General features: G+C 34.3%; 1 protein-coding gene across 14 annotated transcripts in view; it reads left to right on the top strand.

Annotated features, from left to right (window-relative positions):
- Positions 1-17,577, top strand: part of RFX3 (regulatory factor X3) — a 296,327-nt gene that overhangs the window by 187,170 nt on the left and 91,580 nt on the right. For all 14 annotated transcript variants that reach the window (XM_037727298.1, XM_017496970.2, XM_037727308.1 and 11 more), the window contains one exon: positions 2,810-3,068. In XM_037727298.1, coding sequence (XP_037583226.1) covers positions 2,810-3,068 — 259 coding nt within the window. The remainder of the gene's footprint in view (positions 1-2,809; positions 3,069-17,577) is intronic.

Genomic DNA, 17,577 nt, shown 5'->3' with positions numbered 1-17,577 from the left:
CTTTATTTGCTGACTACTTAGTGTGCCTGCTATGTACCAGCAACTGTGTTAAGTGTTGAGATTGCTGATGGGAGTACAAAGACATGGAGAAATTAACAACACATCGAGAGCTATGTTTCAGTAATTCAAAGGATGTTGGAAAAGTAAAGAGCATAAAACATAACAGCGCTGTGAGGAGTGGCCATAGAGGGCAAAGGATGCAGAAAATAATTTTGAAATAAGGAGCTTCTGCTGAGAGTCTAAGGATGATTAGGACAAAGGAAGGGAGGTGGAAAAAAATGAAAAGGACTTTCAGGCAGAGGAATACTTGTATAGTGAAGGAGAGAGGCAAGAGAAAATGGCACTTTAGCAGGACCAGCAAAATGGTCAATATGATGTGAGTGAGGGGAGCATTTGATAACATGGCTAACAAGTCTGGAGATTATGTAGGCATGAGCCCCTGATGATTTTTGTCAGGTGGAAAAAAGTTTTGAACTTTTTCTAAGGGCAAGAGAGAATCATGGAAAGGTTTTTAAGCCAAGTTTTATTTTTATATTTGCATTATAGAAAATTCTCATGGCAGCAGAGTTGGAGATAGATTGCAAGAGCACCTGAATAGAGAGGGGAAAATCAATTAGAAGGCAGTTACAAGTTGAACATCCCTGATGCAAAATCTGAAATCTGAAATGCTCCAAAATTTGAAACTTTTGAGCACTAGCATGAGATAGTGACATTTTTGCTTTCTGATGTTTCAACATATACAAACTGTGTCATGCACAAAATTACTTAAAATATTTTATAAAATTACCTTCAGGCTATGTATATAAGGTGCTTACGAAACATAAGTGAATTTCATGTTTAGATATGAGTCCTAACCCCAAGATCTCTCATTTTATATATGAAAATATTTCCAAAATCTGAAAAAATCCAAAATCCAAAACACTTGTGGTCTCAAGCATTGTTGATAAGGCATTCTTAAATGCCTGTATAATAGAAAACATTTGAATTAAGGTACTGTGTATGATAATGGAAAGGAGAATTGGAGAATTATTTAGAAGATAAAATTGACAGACTCAGCAACTCATGTCAGTCAGAGGGAAGAGTAAGCAATAATTTCCAAAGTTGAAGATAATGGTGCTGCCCTCTACTGAGAAGCAGGGGTGTGGAAGAAAGAACAAGAGAGGGGAAGCAATCTCATCATACGTTAAATTTTACGCAGCTTCCCATATTTCAAAGGAGTTCTGGGTAATGATGACCAGTTGGCTGTTAGAAACACAGATTTAATATTCTTAAAGTATAACTAGGAAGTAAAGAGAGCAGTGATGCCAACTTATGTAAGATTGTTTACTAAAAGCATGTATGTGGTTATACAGTACTGTATGTGGTAAAGGTCTTTGATCTAAATAAAAATAAGAGCTCAAAATGGAAACCTCAAAAAATACTAATATTTGATGTGCTAGAATAATTGGAGACTCCAAAAGACTCTTGAGAGGTTATGGTAAAAAAAGCAAGATTGTTTACTAAAAGCATGTATGTGGTTATACAGTACTGTATGTGGTAAAGGTCTTTGATCTAAATAAAAATAAGAGCTCAAAATAGAAACCTCAAAAATACTAATATTTGATGTGCTAGAATAATTGGAGACTCCAAAAGGCTCTTGAGAGGTTATGGTAAAAAAGCAAACAGTGGAAAAGAAGGGTCATAGACACTAAGGGTCAAAAGAGGTTAAGATATCCAGGCCTTAAGATACATATAGGACATGTTTGAAAACGTACACACCAAACTCTCAGGAATAGCTAGTTCTACGAGGTGGCATTGAAGATAATTGTAAAAGAACTGGGAATTTCAATTTCGTATTTGAATGTTTAAAATAAAATATGTTCTTATATATATATTTTATAACTTCTTGAGAACTTAGTGTTTCAAAATAAAATGTTAAAAAAATCCTCTCAAAATTTAAGCTATGGTCAATTGAAAATGAAAAACAGATCAATCAAATGAGCTTAATCAGAAGAGAAAGAGGAGGGAAAGGGCAACATGGAGTGGTCCACAGTATCATACTGCAGATAGGTCACAAGAGATAAGGACTGGCAGGAGCCTTTAGCTTGGTATTTAGATGGGCTCACAAGTGACCTTATTAAAAGCAGTTCTTATCAAAGGCTAAGGGCAGAAGCTTTACTGTAGTTGTTGGAAAATGGAAAGTGAGGACCCGAAGAGTTGGAATAGTCATCTTATGAAGGAGGAACTTAAGTGTGAACAGAAAGAGAGATATGAGCAAGGGACTTAGGGTCCATGGTGAGTGAACTGTTTGCTAAAGATCTTTATGGAGGTAAGAAAGAGATCCATGCAAGCTACTTTAGTCATGGAGGTTTATTGGGAGTCACCCAGGAATGTGAAATAGTCTGAGTATTAGCTAAGCAGGAGCTAAGTCCACTACTCACACTGCTCCTACTTATTCCAGGTCCCAACTTCCCTAAAACTGGGATTTGTAGTACGTTTTTTAAGCAATTGAAGAAGTTGCTGGGCAAGCTTTCTTGGAGGGAAGAGACCTGAGCTTATTTATATGCTAGAGGTAGGCACCAGGAGGGGGCAAAAGCTCTGAAGTACAGAAACTAGTTGAGGTACTTATTTAAATGAGTGGACTCTTAATTTGAAAAGTAATTCCAGCTGTTTCTGGGAATTAAGTTTTGTACAAAATGCAAAACTTGCCATGTTCCAAAGGCTAAGCCAACCAATATATTTCGCTTACATTCATATTAGAAAAAAATTTAATAAGATGACATAAATAAGCTAGTAAGTTTCTTTTTTTCTTTTCCTTCTTCTTCTAAAGCCGAACAACAACTTATCCTTACACAGAGACGCAGATGTACAGCCAAAACACTGGAGGGAATTACTTTGATACTCAAGGTAGTTCCGCACAGGTGACTACTGTGGTCTCATCCCACAGTATGGTGGGCACTGGTGGGATTCAGATGGGCGTCACAGGAGGACAACTCATCAGCAGCTCTGGAGGAACCTATCTGATCGGCAATTCAATGGAGAATTCTGGTCACTCAGTGACACACACAACTCGGGCCTCCCCAGCGACAGTAAGTATTTGAGTTTTTAGTAGTTTAATTTAGCTTTCTAGTAGTCTCTAATGAACATTTCCTTTTATAGAGGGAAAAGAACAACACAGATGGGACTGGGGCAAGTATGTGTTAGACAGTTTTAGTACTGTGATGGTTTGCAGAATGTAGCATATGTAGTATTATGCAGAATGTTACTGATATGTATGCCCTCTAATCAGGTGAATTAGAGTTTTTAATTTTACTGGCAAGTTAGAGAGGTGATTTTTACTCATTAAACTGCTGGTTTTAATAAGCTGTATTCCATCAGTAAAATACCTTAAATTTCTATGGAAAGAACTTACTTTCTTATTATGCTTACTTTATGAGATCAAAGCTAAGCAGTAAAATAGAGGATAAAATATAATTTAGCTTGGAATTTTCACATCTTTCAACAATAGTATTTATGCTAGCTCATCCCCAGAGAAGTTACATTATGTAAGGCAGCATTTCCCAAACCTTAGACATAAAAGTTTTGCCATATTCTCATGCTACCTGTATTATTATTTACTTAATGTTTTCTAAGTTGACTCACTTTTAATACAGAAAATCATGTGTAATTTTTCCTAATACATATTGAAGTCAGTATTTCAATAGTAAAATTAAAAATGTTTACCCATGTGCCTTATATAAATTCCTGTTGCATTCCACCAGAGAGATACTTTAAGAAATATTAATATAGGTTATTTAGATGAAAAATATTTGCGTTGGCTCTGATCATAGATATGAGCAAATAGTATCTTAGGAACATATATATTTAAGTTATATTTAATAGATATATTTATTTTAACACAATGGGTGGAGTTTTGTTTGTTTGTTTTTGTTTTTTGAGGCAGAGACTCGTTCTCTTGCCCAGGCTGGAGTACAATAGCACAATCTCAGCTCACTGCAACCTCTGCTTTCTGGGTTCAAGTGATTGTCCTGCCTCAGCCTTCCAAGTAGCTGGAACTACAGGCACATGCCCTCATGCCCGGCTAATTTTTGTATTTTTTTAATAGAGATGGAGCTTCACCACGTTGGCCAGGCTGGTATCAAACTCCTGACCTCAGGTGATCCACCCTCCTCGGCCTCCCACAGTGCTGGGATTACAGGTATGTGAGTCACCGTGCCCGGCCAAAACAATGTATTTTAATGTACTGAAATGATATAATAGTAATAGTTGTAGAAAGTTATGCAGAATGTTATAACATCAAACTCTGTAACCTGAACTTCTGTTTTTCACCTTAATTAAGCATATGAGAGTGGTCCATTTAGAACCACATAGCTAAAGCAGCAATGAAATAGATTTTCTAGTTATTACATATAAAAGGGTGCTGGGGATTTGAATTAAGGAGATGTATCCCATTTTATCATCTCATCATATAGTTTATTCTTGCAATGAAATAGAGATAGAAATAAATTGGGGAGAAAATAGTAATATGAGAAGCTTTATGTTTCTCATTTTATGGAGTTTCTCCAGGATATTATATGTACTTGGTAAGTACTTTGTGTATACTTTGTGTATTTGCAGTAAATTCATGTGTTCATACTTTCATCATTCAGTGCCTTTTCCTTAATTTATTTTTTTTTTACAAACTTTTTATTTTAATTCACTATTTGTTACTAGCATCAGAACAGATGACTAGCTGGTCTGAGTGGAGAGTTCCTTTTCATAATTTTTTTTTGTAATTCTGGAGCATTTCCTATGTGTATTTGTTGTCTTTTGCTTTTAATAATATTAAATACAGATTTTTGAACCTTTTAGTCACACCACTACATTTATGTTGATTAGAAGCAAGGGAATTGCTACTAATAAACCATAGCTTCTCTGGACCTCATTTCCCCTATCACTAAAATAAGAGGTTAGACCAAATGATTTTCTAATTTCCTCCTACCTTTACAATCATAAGATTTACAAAAATTTATAAAATACTGTAGATATAAAAAATAACTGTATTTTTAACATAAAAAGAAAAGAAGTAGAAAAGGGTGACAGTAGCATATAGCACTCCTCCTATAGGTCACCTAGAAAATTATTTTCAGTGAAAAGAAAATACCCACCATTTAACAAGGCCTTAGGAAAACTAAAAAACAGGGCAAAATATGCCCTTTCTCGCTTTCATTTCATCCACCTGCTTTTATCCTAACATACCATCCTTTGAAATCCCATTCATTTCCTACCTCACCTTCTCTAGGCATTCCTACTTGCCTTCACGCTGATTCTGATACCTGTTTAACATCCTCAACAACTGGATGCGAGTATACTAAATTTACTTGCCTCTCACTAAATAAACCAAATTGCTTATTCCAGCTCATGTAAATACAGTTGCATTGCTAACCTTTATAGTTTGATTATTCTTCTTCTATTTTTTGGCAGGGATGGTTAAGGGATACACTTTGGTTTTCTATGTAGGTATGAAAGGTGGCATTACTTCTTAAGTTACCCGTTATACAAATTCGATATGTGATTTTTATTATATTAATTAGTAAATTGAACACATAAAATAGCTGAATTATAAAAACTGGGAATAGTTGAAAACTTTTACAAAACACCAATTTATAGTATCAATTGTATATATTAATTTTATACTAAAATCATATTTGAGGTTTTGTTAATTTTTGTTAAGGATAAAAATTCTAAGGTGATTTTTTTCTTTTTGTTTTGTTTTGCTTTCTTTTTTATAAGAAAATTTTCCTTTATAACAAAAGGAGTATAAAAGTTAAAAAAAAAAAAAAGAGGGTAACTTGTATGAAAAAATGACAAGGTGATCTCACCAAAGCCCTTATAGATTGATAGTGTGGTACTTGTCTAAATATACTTCTGCTCATGTTTATTGTATTACCTTGAATTTATTATTGAAAGGTATATTTGATTTAAATGCCTTTCTCAATTGTACTGAAGATCTGCTTGACTCACAGTGAGGTTGTGATTCCCAGTTTACAATTTCACATGTTACTGTAGTAAAATTAACAAAGTTTAAGTGCCATGAAACCTATTTAAGATATCATATCATCCGCCTCTTGCCAAATGTTAGAAATGCTAACCATAGATTTTTGGTTGTTTTAACTCTTAAAAACCAAGGATTTTTTTTTTTTTAGGAGATGCCATATCATTAGATTGTATATGAGCACAATCTTTAACAGTTTGCTGGTCAGGTCTCAAGTCATTTGTTTCCAAACATTGAGCCCATCTGTACCATATATGTTCAGTTTTTCTAACTGTTTTTTAGTGTTAACCTGTAACCTATAGAATGACTGATGCAACTTACTGGGCAAGATTAGCCTGAACTATGGCCAAATTTCTTGACTGAGAAATAGTCAGTTGGGTCATTCCTTAAGGGCTATCAGTAAGTGGAATGCATAGTCAATTAATTCAGTTGATGTAAAACTAGCTATGTTTGGGTACTTGGGAACAGCACAAACCAAACACTTTTACCCAGTTCCTGTGACAAAGTTTTCTGGTCCAGTTCTCAGAATAATTGCCTTGACCTCCTCTTTTACATTTACTGTACCTATACAGAAACACTTTTATTTAAAATTGTTAGAAATAATTTCCTACCACAAAGGAAAGTTTATTCTAATGTGCAAGTCAATTTCTTGAGATATGCTAATGAAAAAAAGTGAATTGATTTGATATTGAAGCAACTACTAAGAAAAATGATTAGCACTCTTCTTACTTAGTCTGATATTCAACATAAAACCTAAAGCCATCTTTCTTATACTAGAAGAATCTCTGAATCATTAATAGAAAAATTTTATTTGAGCATATGAATTATTCTTATAACTTTAAATGAAAAAAATTATATAAAGATGTCTTAATTTTTGGGTTTCACATTATAAAATTTTTCAGTTTTCAAGGTACATAGAAACGTCAGCATTTTTCTGGTGAGGTTGTGGAGAAAATAGAATGCTTATACACTGTTGGTAGCGGTATAAATTTCTTCAATCATTGTGGAAGACAGTGTGATGATTCTTCAAAGACCAAAAGTCAGAACTTTCATTCAACCCAGCAATCCTGTTACTGGGTATACACCCTAAGCGATAGATGTTGTTCTATTATAAAGACACATGCATTGCATATCTTCTTTGTAGCACTATTCACAATAGCAAACATATGAAATCAACCCAAATGCCCATCAGTGATAGACTGGATAAAGAAAATATGTACATATACACCATGGAATACTATGCAGCCATAACAGAGAATAAGATCATGTCCTTTGCAGGAACGTGGTTGGAGCTGGAGGTCATTATCTATAGCAAACTAACACAGGAACAGAAAACCAAATACTGCATTTTCTCACTTATAAGTGGAAGCTAAATGATGAGAATACATGGACACATAGAGGAGAACAACACACACTGGGCCTTAGAGGAGAATAGAGGGTGGGAAGAGGGAGAGGATCAGGAAAAATAACTAATGAATAATAGGCTTAATACCTAGGTGATGAAATAATTGGCACTACAAACCCCCATGACATATGTTTATCTATTTAACAAACCTGCACATCCTGCACAAGTACCCCTGAACTTAAAGGTTAAAAGGTCAGCATTTGTTAATTTGGTAACAAATTAAATTTTATATGAATATGTTATGATATCAATTACTAATATTCAAATTTAGTCAAAATAATATTTCTCTTTTCATTTACTGTGTCCTTTTATATGGTCTATGTGTTTAAATTATATATATGTATATAGATATATACATATGTGGTTTTACTTATATAAATACATACACATACATTTAAAAGGCATTTCCTGCTGATAATATTAAACAGCAACTTTCAGAAAGATTTTATAACATTTTTATTGAATCGTCACTGGATATGTGTTCAGCTAAGTTGCGACCTGAATGTTAGGGATCTATTTATTGTTAATATTTCAGTAGCACATAAACATTTTGGTAGAAGAACTGGCCACAGTCTTAATTCTGAACTCATTATACATCCGTTTTCTAACTATATCAACATAATATTTCCCTCTGTGTTTTTATTCATTTGAAATTCCAGTGTATTTTTTGTGATTATTTTTCTATATAATCATATCATTTATAGAATTTTAGAGTTTTAGAACCTGAGCATACTTTTCACTTGAAGATAAAAAATTTGTGTATGTACTTAGTAATTATTTTGGTGCTCATCACAACATAATTTATCCTGTGCCAGAGTATGCAATAATTACCAACTTGCTTTAAAAAGCCTTATTTACTCACTCTAACAGAAAATAATATTTTTATTCTTATAATTAGATGGATATGTATGGAGTTTTAAAAATTTTTCTTAATAACTAAGTAAAATTACATTAATCATTTCTGAAACTGTGTTATGAAAGTTAACTTTTACACTTTTATGTATATACATTTAGTATTTATATATGTTAATGGACTATTGCCAGAATTAGATCCCACCAAGAGGCACAAGAAAAACATGCTGAAATTAATATTGTTCACATTTCTACCTCTTTTGATAATTGTAAAATATTACAATTTATTTAATTATTTGGAGGAAAATTTGAAAGTCCATTAGCTGCTATGTAAGTGAAAGTTTGGCCTAGTTTATATAATTAATAGAAAGTTAAGAATTCATTTAAGAATTGTTGGTGCTATTATTTATTTATTCTTGGCTTTGCATGTTTATGAATTTGGTATAAGGGAATGCTTTTTCTAGGGAGATGAATTTGTGTAGCTCTCCAGGAAATAATTTTGCCTTCTTATTCTTTTGCTGTTGTGGTACCAGTGGCCACGTGTTTAATTTTAAAATTTTAGTTAATTTATTTGTATGAATTAGTTATGCATTCTTAAGTTGCACTCAAAAGATTTATGCATTCAAAAGATTTAAGAAAGTGCATGAGTCTCTCTCGTTTCCAAATTCTCATCCTTAAAGGCAACCAATATTACTAAGTTCTCTCTTGGTTTTTTTTGTTGTTTTTTTTTAATTGAGATGGCGTTTCTCTCTTTTGCCCAGGCTGGAGTGCAGTGGTGTGATCTTAGCTTACTGTAACCTCCACCTCGAGTGATTCTCCTGCCCCAGCCTCCCAAGTAGCTGGGATTACAGGTGCCCGCCACCATGCCCAGCTAGTTTTTTGTATTTTTAGTAAAGGCAGGGTTTCACCATGTTGGCCAGGCTGGTCTCAAAACTCCTGACCCCAGGTGATCCACTCGCCTCAGCCTCCCAAAGTGCCGGCATTACAGGCAAGAACCACCACACCCAGCCACCAAGTTCTTTAAGTATTATTCTAACAATATCCCAGCAGAATATTCAAGCAAAAAAGCTGCATCTTGCCTTTTTTCATCTAACAGTATGTCTTGGAGGGTTTTTTTTTCATATTAATGTATGAAGGACTTCCTTATATTTAAGGGAAATGATTATATTAGAAGGAGCTGTATTGCCCATCTGTCTTACCAGAGGAAACAAATGTTGAAATAATATTGGATTATTGGTTATGGCTACATCGAGACAGAAAAGCAATATAGTCACATGAGATGAACACTTCTGTTTAATTATCATATATAGATATATGCTTTGAAGAAATTTTAAGTTAGAAGTATAGATAAATTATGCATAAATCACAGTTCTTATTTTATATCACAAAACAGTAAATTTCTATTTAAAATAATTTACTAAGTTTTACAGTTTGCCTCAGTTAAAAAAAAACCCTGTCCACTTATTTTGGCAAAGACATGTATCACCGTTATGATCTTAGCTTTTTCCGTTTTCCTATGTCCATTTTTCCCTAGGCAAACTTAACCTCTCAGACAGAGCACCATGAATCATCTGCTTCCTACACTTAGTCATAAATTGACTGAAGGTTCTGGACCTTATTTTCAAAGCATTTAATAAAATGGGACTTCGAATGACTTGTCGTCTTCATCACTTCATCAGTATTCCATTCAGCCGTCAGTCAGTTCCACGCTGCACCAGCCTCGAAGCTGATAAGATCTAGAGGCAATAATTTTACTGTTAGGGCTGTAAGACATTCCACTCCTAGAAATCTTGATAAACTAGCAAGTTAAGACAAAGAGAATGACAGGGTCCTTCATTGTCTCCTGAGCATAGCCAGTGAATTCCTCTGAATTTTTCAAACAAAATATAATGAATTATTTAATTTTTTTAGGTACTTCATGATTGAAACAGCATTTCAGAACACAGGTATATGGGTAATATGGCAGAAAAAGCTAGATTCTATGTTATACAAGATCTGGATCTTGTATGCTCATAAATTCAACTTATAAATATTAAAGTAACTTATATCTCAGGCAACCACTTGTATGTCTTTTGCTTGATCCTTCTGTAGGTTTACAAGTCAGGTTTCATGTTAAGTTACTAGTTTGAAACTAACATAATTTTTAAAGAAAAAAACCCACCAACTTAATCCTTCACTTATAAAGATTAGATAATCCAGGTAAAATATGAAATGCATTGGTACAGATTAAAATATTAATACATTGTAGTCTATGAGTGACATTATTAGACTCAGAAAGTTTCAATACTGTCTCTTCTACTGGCCCATGTGCTTAATTTAAAGGGGAAAAATACAACACCATGTATGATCAATTGTCAGTTCTCTGAGAGAGAATTTTTCCATGTTCCTTTGCATATTAGTTCATCCCCCAAAGCTTGTGATTTGATTACCATTTTCTCAGTACACATAACTCTAGTTGTTGTGTTTATTGGCCACAGAATCATCTGGTTTCTTTTAAACTCTAGTTACAGCATTTTGATTGTAAATATTGGTAGCAGTAAATTTCATGACATAGGAGTTTTGTAATCTAACTACAGACTTAGAAATAATTTTACATACACACTTAAAATTTATTAATTGTGAGTGACTTTTTCATCTGTCTCATAAGAAAGGAAGATGTGATGTTTAATTGTGCTTTAAAAATTACCGGAAAGATGCAGTTAGGCAAAAGAAAGGAAATATAAAAATCAAAGAAAGGTGAAGAGGTCAGAACTTGTAGATGATATGATTGTGTACTTGATAAAAATCATAGAGAACCAAATTAAAAACTATAACAGCTAATAAGACAATTTAGTAAGGTGATAGTACAATCTTTTTTTTTTCCGAGATGGAGTCTCACTCTATCACCCATGCTGGAGTGCAGTGGTGCAATCTCAGCTCACTGCAACCTCTTCCTCCTGAGTTCAGCAGCTCTGCCTCAGCCTATCGAGTAACTAGGATTACAGGCACTCACCACCACACCCAACTAATGTTTTGTATTTTTTGTGGAGATGGAGTTTCATCATGTTGGTTAGGTTGGTCTTAAATGCCTGACCTCAAGTGATCCACCTGCCTTGGCCTTCCAAAGTGCTGGTATTAAAGGCCTGAGCCACTGCACCCAGCCACAAAAATTAATACACAAAGAAATCAATAGCTTTTCTAGATAGTTAGAAAATATAATTGAAACAAAGACCTCGTTTATAATAAAAACAAAAAATACCTGGCAACATACTAACAGTAAGCTTGCAAGATCCAGTTACTGAATAAAAAACACCTTAAAGTTCCCCAGGGACACAAAAGGAAACTTGAATAACTGGAAAGGCATACCATATTCTTGGATAAGAAATTTCAGTATTAAACATATAATCTTCCTAAGTTAACATAAAATATTTCAACATAATCTCAATCATAATACCAATAGTTTTTTTAAATAAGAAAGGCTGTTTATATAAATAAACTTACAAGAATTATATAGAAAATTTTGTAAAAAGAAAAATAATGAGGGATAGGGTGGAGGGAAACAACCTATCAAATACTAAAATGTTTATAAAATTATAGTAATTAAAACAATTGTCTAGGCACATGAATATACTAGTAAATGAAAGACTAGAGACCACAAGTAGGCCAAATGCATGCAGAAATATTATATATAATAAAGGAGATATTGCCTGTGAGTTGGGAAGTCATAGATTATCAACAAATGATGTTTGGAACAATTGAATATCTATAAAAGAAAATTAGATTGGTTCATATATTAGTCCTTATATTATTAATTTCACTTGGATGGAAAAATGTGTTTTATTATTAGAGTGGGAGCATAATAGAAAACTCAGAAGCCATAAGGAAAATATTGATAAACTCAGTAAAAGTGAAAACATTCTGCATGATAAAACCACAATAAAAGCAATGGTGAAACAACGAACTGGCATAAAGTTTTGATGTATTATACTCAAAAATACTAATTTTTAAAATATATTGATCACTCTTACAAGTCCATCAGAAAAAAATCCCAAAAACGGAGAAAGTACAAGAACAGGCAGTCCGATGAAAAGGAAGTGAAAAACAAACTTTTTGTTACAAAGAGATAACACTTTTCATCCCATGCAAGCAATTCGGAAGAGGGTGGTAAGCCGTGCAAAGTGTGTAAGGAAACAGGTACTCTCAATCATGATTGATGGGAATCTAAATTGGCACAAAATTGTAGAGCAATGTGGAAATTTTTCATCAAAATTAAAAATACACATATCCTTTGACACAGTGAGTGTATTTCCAGGAGTTTATCAGATTGACAACACTCTTATGTATATGAAATGCTACATAAAAATTATATTTGTTGTAGAGTTATTTGTAATAGAAAAGGATTGGGGCCCGGCACGGTGGCTCACACCTGTAATCCCAGTCCTTTGGGAGGCTGAGGCAGGTGGATCACTTGAGGTCAGGAGTTCGAGACCAGCTTGTCCAACATGGTGAAACCCTGTCTCTACTAAAAATACAAAAATTAGCTGGGTATGGTGGCAGGTGCCTGTAATCCTAGCTACTCAGGAGACTGAAGCAGGAGAATCGCTAGAACCCAGGAGGCGGAGGTTGCAGTGAGCCAAGATTGCACCATTGCACTCCAGCCTGGGCGACAGAGACTCCATCTCAAAAAAGAAAACAATTTGAAAATGCTTAATTATCCATCAGCAGGAAAATATGTAATTAAATGTTAGTACTTTTATCTCTTTCATAGCATATATAGCCCCTAGGTAATGAGGCAGCGTGTGTGTGTGTGTGTGTGTGTGTGTGTGTGTGTGTGTGTGTATGCTGTGTAGCATACATATATATATAGGCAGCATATTTAAATGTGTGTTTGTATATTTGTGCATACATATGCGTGCGCACACACACATTTATATGAAAAAAATCTCCAGAACATATTGAGTGAAAAAGCAAAGGGTAGTGTGTGTGTGTGTGTGGGTGTGTAAATAGAAACCTGTATTAGTATATGCTTATATAAGATAACCTAAAGATAACCTTTTTTTTCCTTTTTGAGTTGGAGTCTCACTGTGTCACTTAGGCTGGAGCACAGTGGTGCAATCTCTGCTCACTGCAACCTCTGACTCCCAGGTTCAAGTGATTCTCCTGCCTCATCATCCCAAGTAGCTGGGATTACAGGCATGTGCCACCACGCCCAGATAATTTTTGTATTTTTTGGTAGAGATGGCGTTTTCCCGTGTTGGCCAGGGTGGTCTCTTAACTCCTGGCCTCAAGTGGTCAGCTTGCATTGGCTTCCCAAAGTCTTGGGGTTACAGGCGTGAGCCACCACGCCCAGCCAATCCTAAAGATAGCTTTAGGAAGGATACATGAAGAAAAAAAGGTGGGAGGCATGTGAATATATTATCTGTTAAAAAAAAAAAAAAAAAAAGACACTTGTTACTTTAAAAAATCTCAGGCAAGCTGGGCACGGTGGCTCATGCCTTTAATCCCAGCACTTTGTGATGCCGAGGTGGGAGAATCATGAGGTCAGGAGTTGAAGACCAGTCTGGCCAACATGGTGAAACCCTGTATCTACTGAAAATACAAAAATTAGCTGGGCGTGATGGTGGGTGCTTGTAATCCTAGCTATTCAGGAGGCTGAGGCAGGAGAATCATTTGAACCCAGGAGGAAGAGGTTGCAGTGAGCTGAGATCGTGCCGTTGCACTCCAGCCTGGGCGGAGACTGTCTCAAAAAAAAAGAAAAATAAAAGAAAAAATCTCGGGCAAGCTCTTAATGATTATAAATTATATCTTTTGGTGATATTCCCCAAATGCATGTAGATAAAACAAACCCTGTTTGTGCCCAGTATTAATATTGTCTGTGAGGTGTCACACTTCACATTAAACTCTGTTCTAAGTTTCAGATAAAGTCCTCATTTATTATACTGTTGCAAGTTTAGACAATGAATATTGGCATTAAATTTAGTTGAAATTTTTAGAGCCATTCTTATTATTCAATATTTTGGAATGAAAGTTGATGTTTTGTATTTGTATTTATGTATTGAGAATCTGTGGTTGTTTTTTTTAAGTCACTGACTTTCTCAAACATTTATTGAGGTAGTACTGTTGACCAGGCACTGTGCTTCTGTGAATTTTAGGGTTTACAGTATGGGCTAATGAAGCTAGTTCCTGCACTGAAAGGTACCTAAGCCTGCAAAGCAAAAATAGAAATTCACAAATAGCCACCAGACTTCTTTTTCGGGTTAGTTTCAACTACTTTCTTGCCATATTATTTTTTAAATCACAAATGTTAATGCGTTATCAACTGATTAATTTTAGAGTCATCAAAATGGTGCTTACCCTCCTGATAATGTTCCTTATATAAGCTCAAAATTACCTAAAGATTGGTTAGAATTGGGTAGCAAGAGAGTGAAAGAAAAGCATGAATGCAGATAATACTTAAGATTGCAAAATTGGCCTTTAAATAGAGTTAGCTGGCACCATTGCAGGAATGCCCATTACCTACCTACTTATATTCTCTTAAGTAGTCATTGCAGTCTGACAACGAAAAAAAAATGATCATATTTTAGTGCAACTGCTTTCAAACTTGAGTGTGCATCCTCTGGAGCATTGATTAAAACACATCACTGAATCTCACCCCAGTGGCTTTCAATTCAGTCAGTGTGAGCAAGGGCTGCAAAATTTGCATTTCCAACAAGTGCCCAGGGGATATTGAAAATGTAAGTCCAAGACCACACTTTGAGGAAGTCTGTTTTAGTGATGATGTAGAACTAACTACAAAGTGAAAATGTTCTTGGTACTCAGAATAAACTGTAAAAGGGAGGGATCATTTGAAAATGTAAGATAGAGTTTAAATCCTATTGTTTAATTCTAACCCAGCAAATTTCTGAGGGGTAATTCCCAAGTGCTTACCCCAGATTTCTGAGGGGTAAGCTCCCAAGTGCTTTTGTATTTGATGTCTCAGAAACTAGTTTTATCATCACAGACTCATAGGCTTCTAGTGATGATGGAGGAATCTGGGCTCCACAAAATAATCAAAGAAGTCCAAAAAGACAATGTTGATTTCACCCTAGCATCCCAACATAAGCCAGATGTTCTCAAAACACATTCAATTTATACAGGTTTCTTATGCAACCTTTTTTTTTTCCCTGTGAAAATGTTCAGAATAACTTCAGGTTACAACTTTGGTACAAAATTGCCAAAATTTCAGGTTGAAAGCATAACAACAGTTTTTTTCTCTAGATGTCTTAAAATTATCAGTGACTAGAAAAGAAAAGATTTCACGTATTTGAACATTTATCAAACCTAAAACAAGATTTTGTCTTTAGCTACTTTCTGGTTCAAGGGGACGTGAAAAGCAAAGCTGGCTAGATTTGCTTTCTGGGCTTTTTTAAAATTGACTATTAAAAGGACAGCTTATCCTAAATCTCTCAGTTAAGCTACGTTTTGACATTGCTATGGAAGTAATGTATTTTCATATTGTTTGAATATGCAACTTAAAGAGCAATATCATAGCTAGAATCTTAGCTTGATTGGTGATGTTTCTGTATATATCTGTCAGGTCTGCTGAGCTCAAGGAATACCCTGGAGATCCTTAGAAGAAGGTATCCATTGGCTAGATGGGAACTGATACTGTTTTAACTGCTTAATACAGAGTATTTGAAGTTTAAAGCCACAAATTACAATGAGAAATACCTTTACATTGTGGCCCAATACTCATATATACGTAACATATATTCGTGAGTGCACATCTACATACAAGCATGACTATGTATATATATGTACATATATACATATGACTGAAACTAAAGTTTCATGAAGCAATACTTATCCATACTGTGTATAATTAACTCTGATTACTTTCTACTGTATTCAATTAATTTTTTAGAAATGCTAGTCAGTACTTACATTATTGATTTTGTAACCTACTATTTAATTGCTCCTTACATTCCGAAAAACACTGCTTCGGGCAAATTCAAGAGGAGGTTAAGGCATTAACAATACATGTATGAAAGACCTGGGGACAGAGTCTCCATTGTAGGGGTTTGTTTTGTTTGGCATTTCTAACAGGTACCCAAATGATTTTGATACTGCTGGTTCAGGACCACATTTGAAGAACCTCAATTTTAGTGATTATAGAGACTAACTGCAAAAGGAAAGTGTTCTTTCGTTGTTCCTGGTTGAATGGCTTCCTATAGGATGTACCCTCCTCTTCACTCACACCAGAAGGCTGTCATTTCATACAGGTGTGAGCGGTGGCTACATGCTGATGCCAGCCATCACAGGTACCTTTTCTAAACATTAGTGTCTAAGTAGAAATGTTTCTGTCTTACCTGATTTCAGATACAAACAAAATTTAAAGTCCTAGAGATCAGAAGAGAAAATACCCAGAAGGAAATTCCTGGTTTTAAATGTATCCTCTTCATTAAGTTTCTCTAAATAATTTACTGTTTTCACAAGAAAATGGAAGTGCTATGTCTTTGAGAAAGCACTCACTGAGGAGGTTAACAGAGTAATCTGCATTAACAGGAAGATGCAATTGTTATACATTAGGTAACTATTTTTATGATTAAAATTTATCTAGTTAAAACTTTTTGTTGCCTAGTAACTTCATCATTTTAAATCATTTTGAGTAATACTTATCAATCATTTTTAAAATTCTCCAATTAGAAAGTAAATCATTTGTTAACAGTAAATCATTCAGCAAATTTTGATTTCATAATCTACTCCTTAGAAGATAGCTTCATTACAACAGAAGATAGCTTTATTACAAATTTGAAATATTTGCACTTTATTTATATTCATGTTATATTTGTATATGATCATAATGATGTTGAATTTAAGCATGATAAATCTTGGATTTCATTGTTAATACCCAAGGAAGTCTACCTATCTCAAGAAAATCCATCAATCCCACGTAACCTCAGGTTTCTAATCTATTAAAAAAGAGATATTCCTTACCTTTCCTATTTTACAAAGTTGTTATGAAGATAAAATGAGAATTAATATAGACTTTGTAATTTATAAAGCATTGTACTGTTCTATTTTCCAATCACTTTAACAGTTCTAGCAAAGAAAGTGTCTACTATGAAACCAATTTTAATTACAGTGATAGTTGAATATATCAGTCTTGACCTTTAGTCTTTAAACAAAAGATTAAAAAGTCATTTCAGAGTCAAGAAAACATGCCTTGACCTATAAAGGCAATAAATAAGATGATGTAATTGTTCTTTTTTCCTGCCTTATTAGAATGTAATGGAATGACAGGTTAACATTTACATTAAGAAAGAGTTCTAATTGTCCATATATATGA

This window comes from Cebus imitator, unplaced genomic scaffold, assembly GCF_001604975.1.
Source record: "Cebus imitator isolate Cc_AM_T3 unplaced genomic scaffold, Cebus_imitator-1.0 Scaffold227, whole genome shotgun sequence".
In the NCBI taxonomy this organism is placed as follows: domain Eukaryota; kingdom Metazoa; phylum Chordata; class Mammalia; order Primates; family Cebidae; genus Cebus; species Cebus imitator.
Note: the sequence above shows the minus strand (reverse complement) of the source record. Positions and strands in the feature narration are given on the sequence as shown.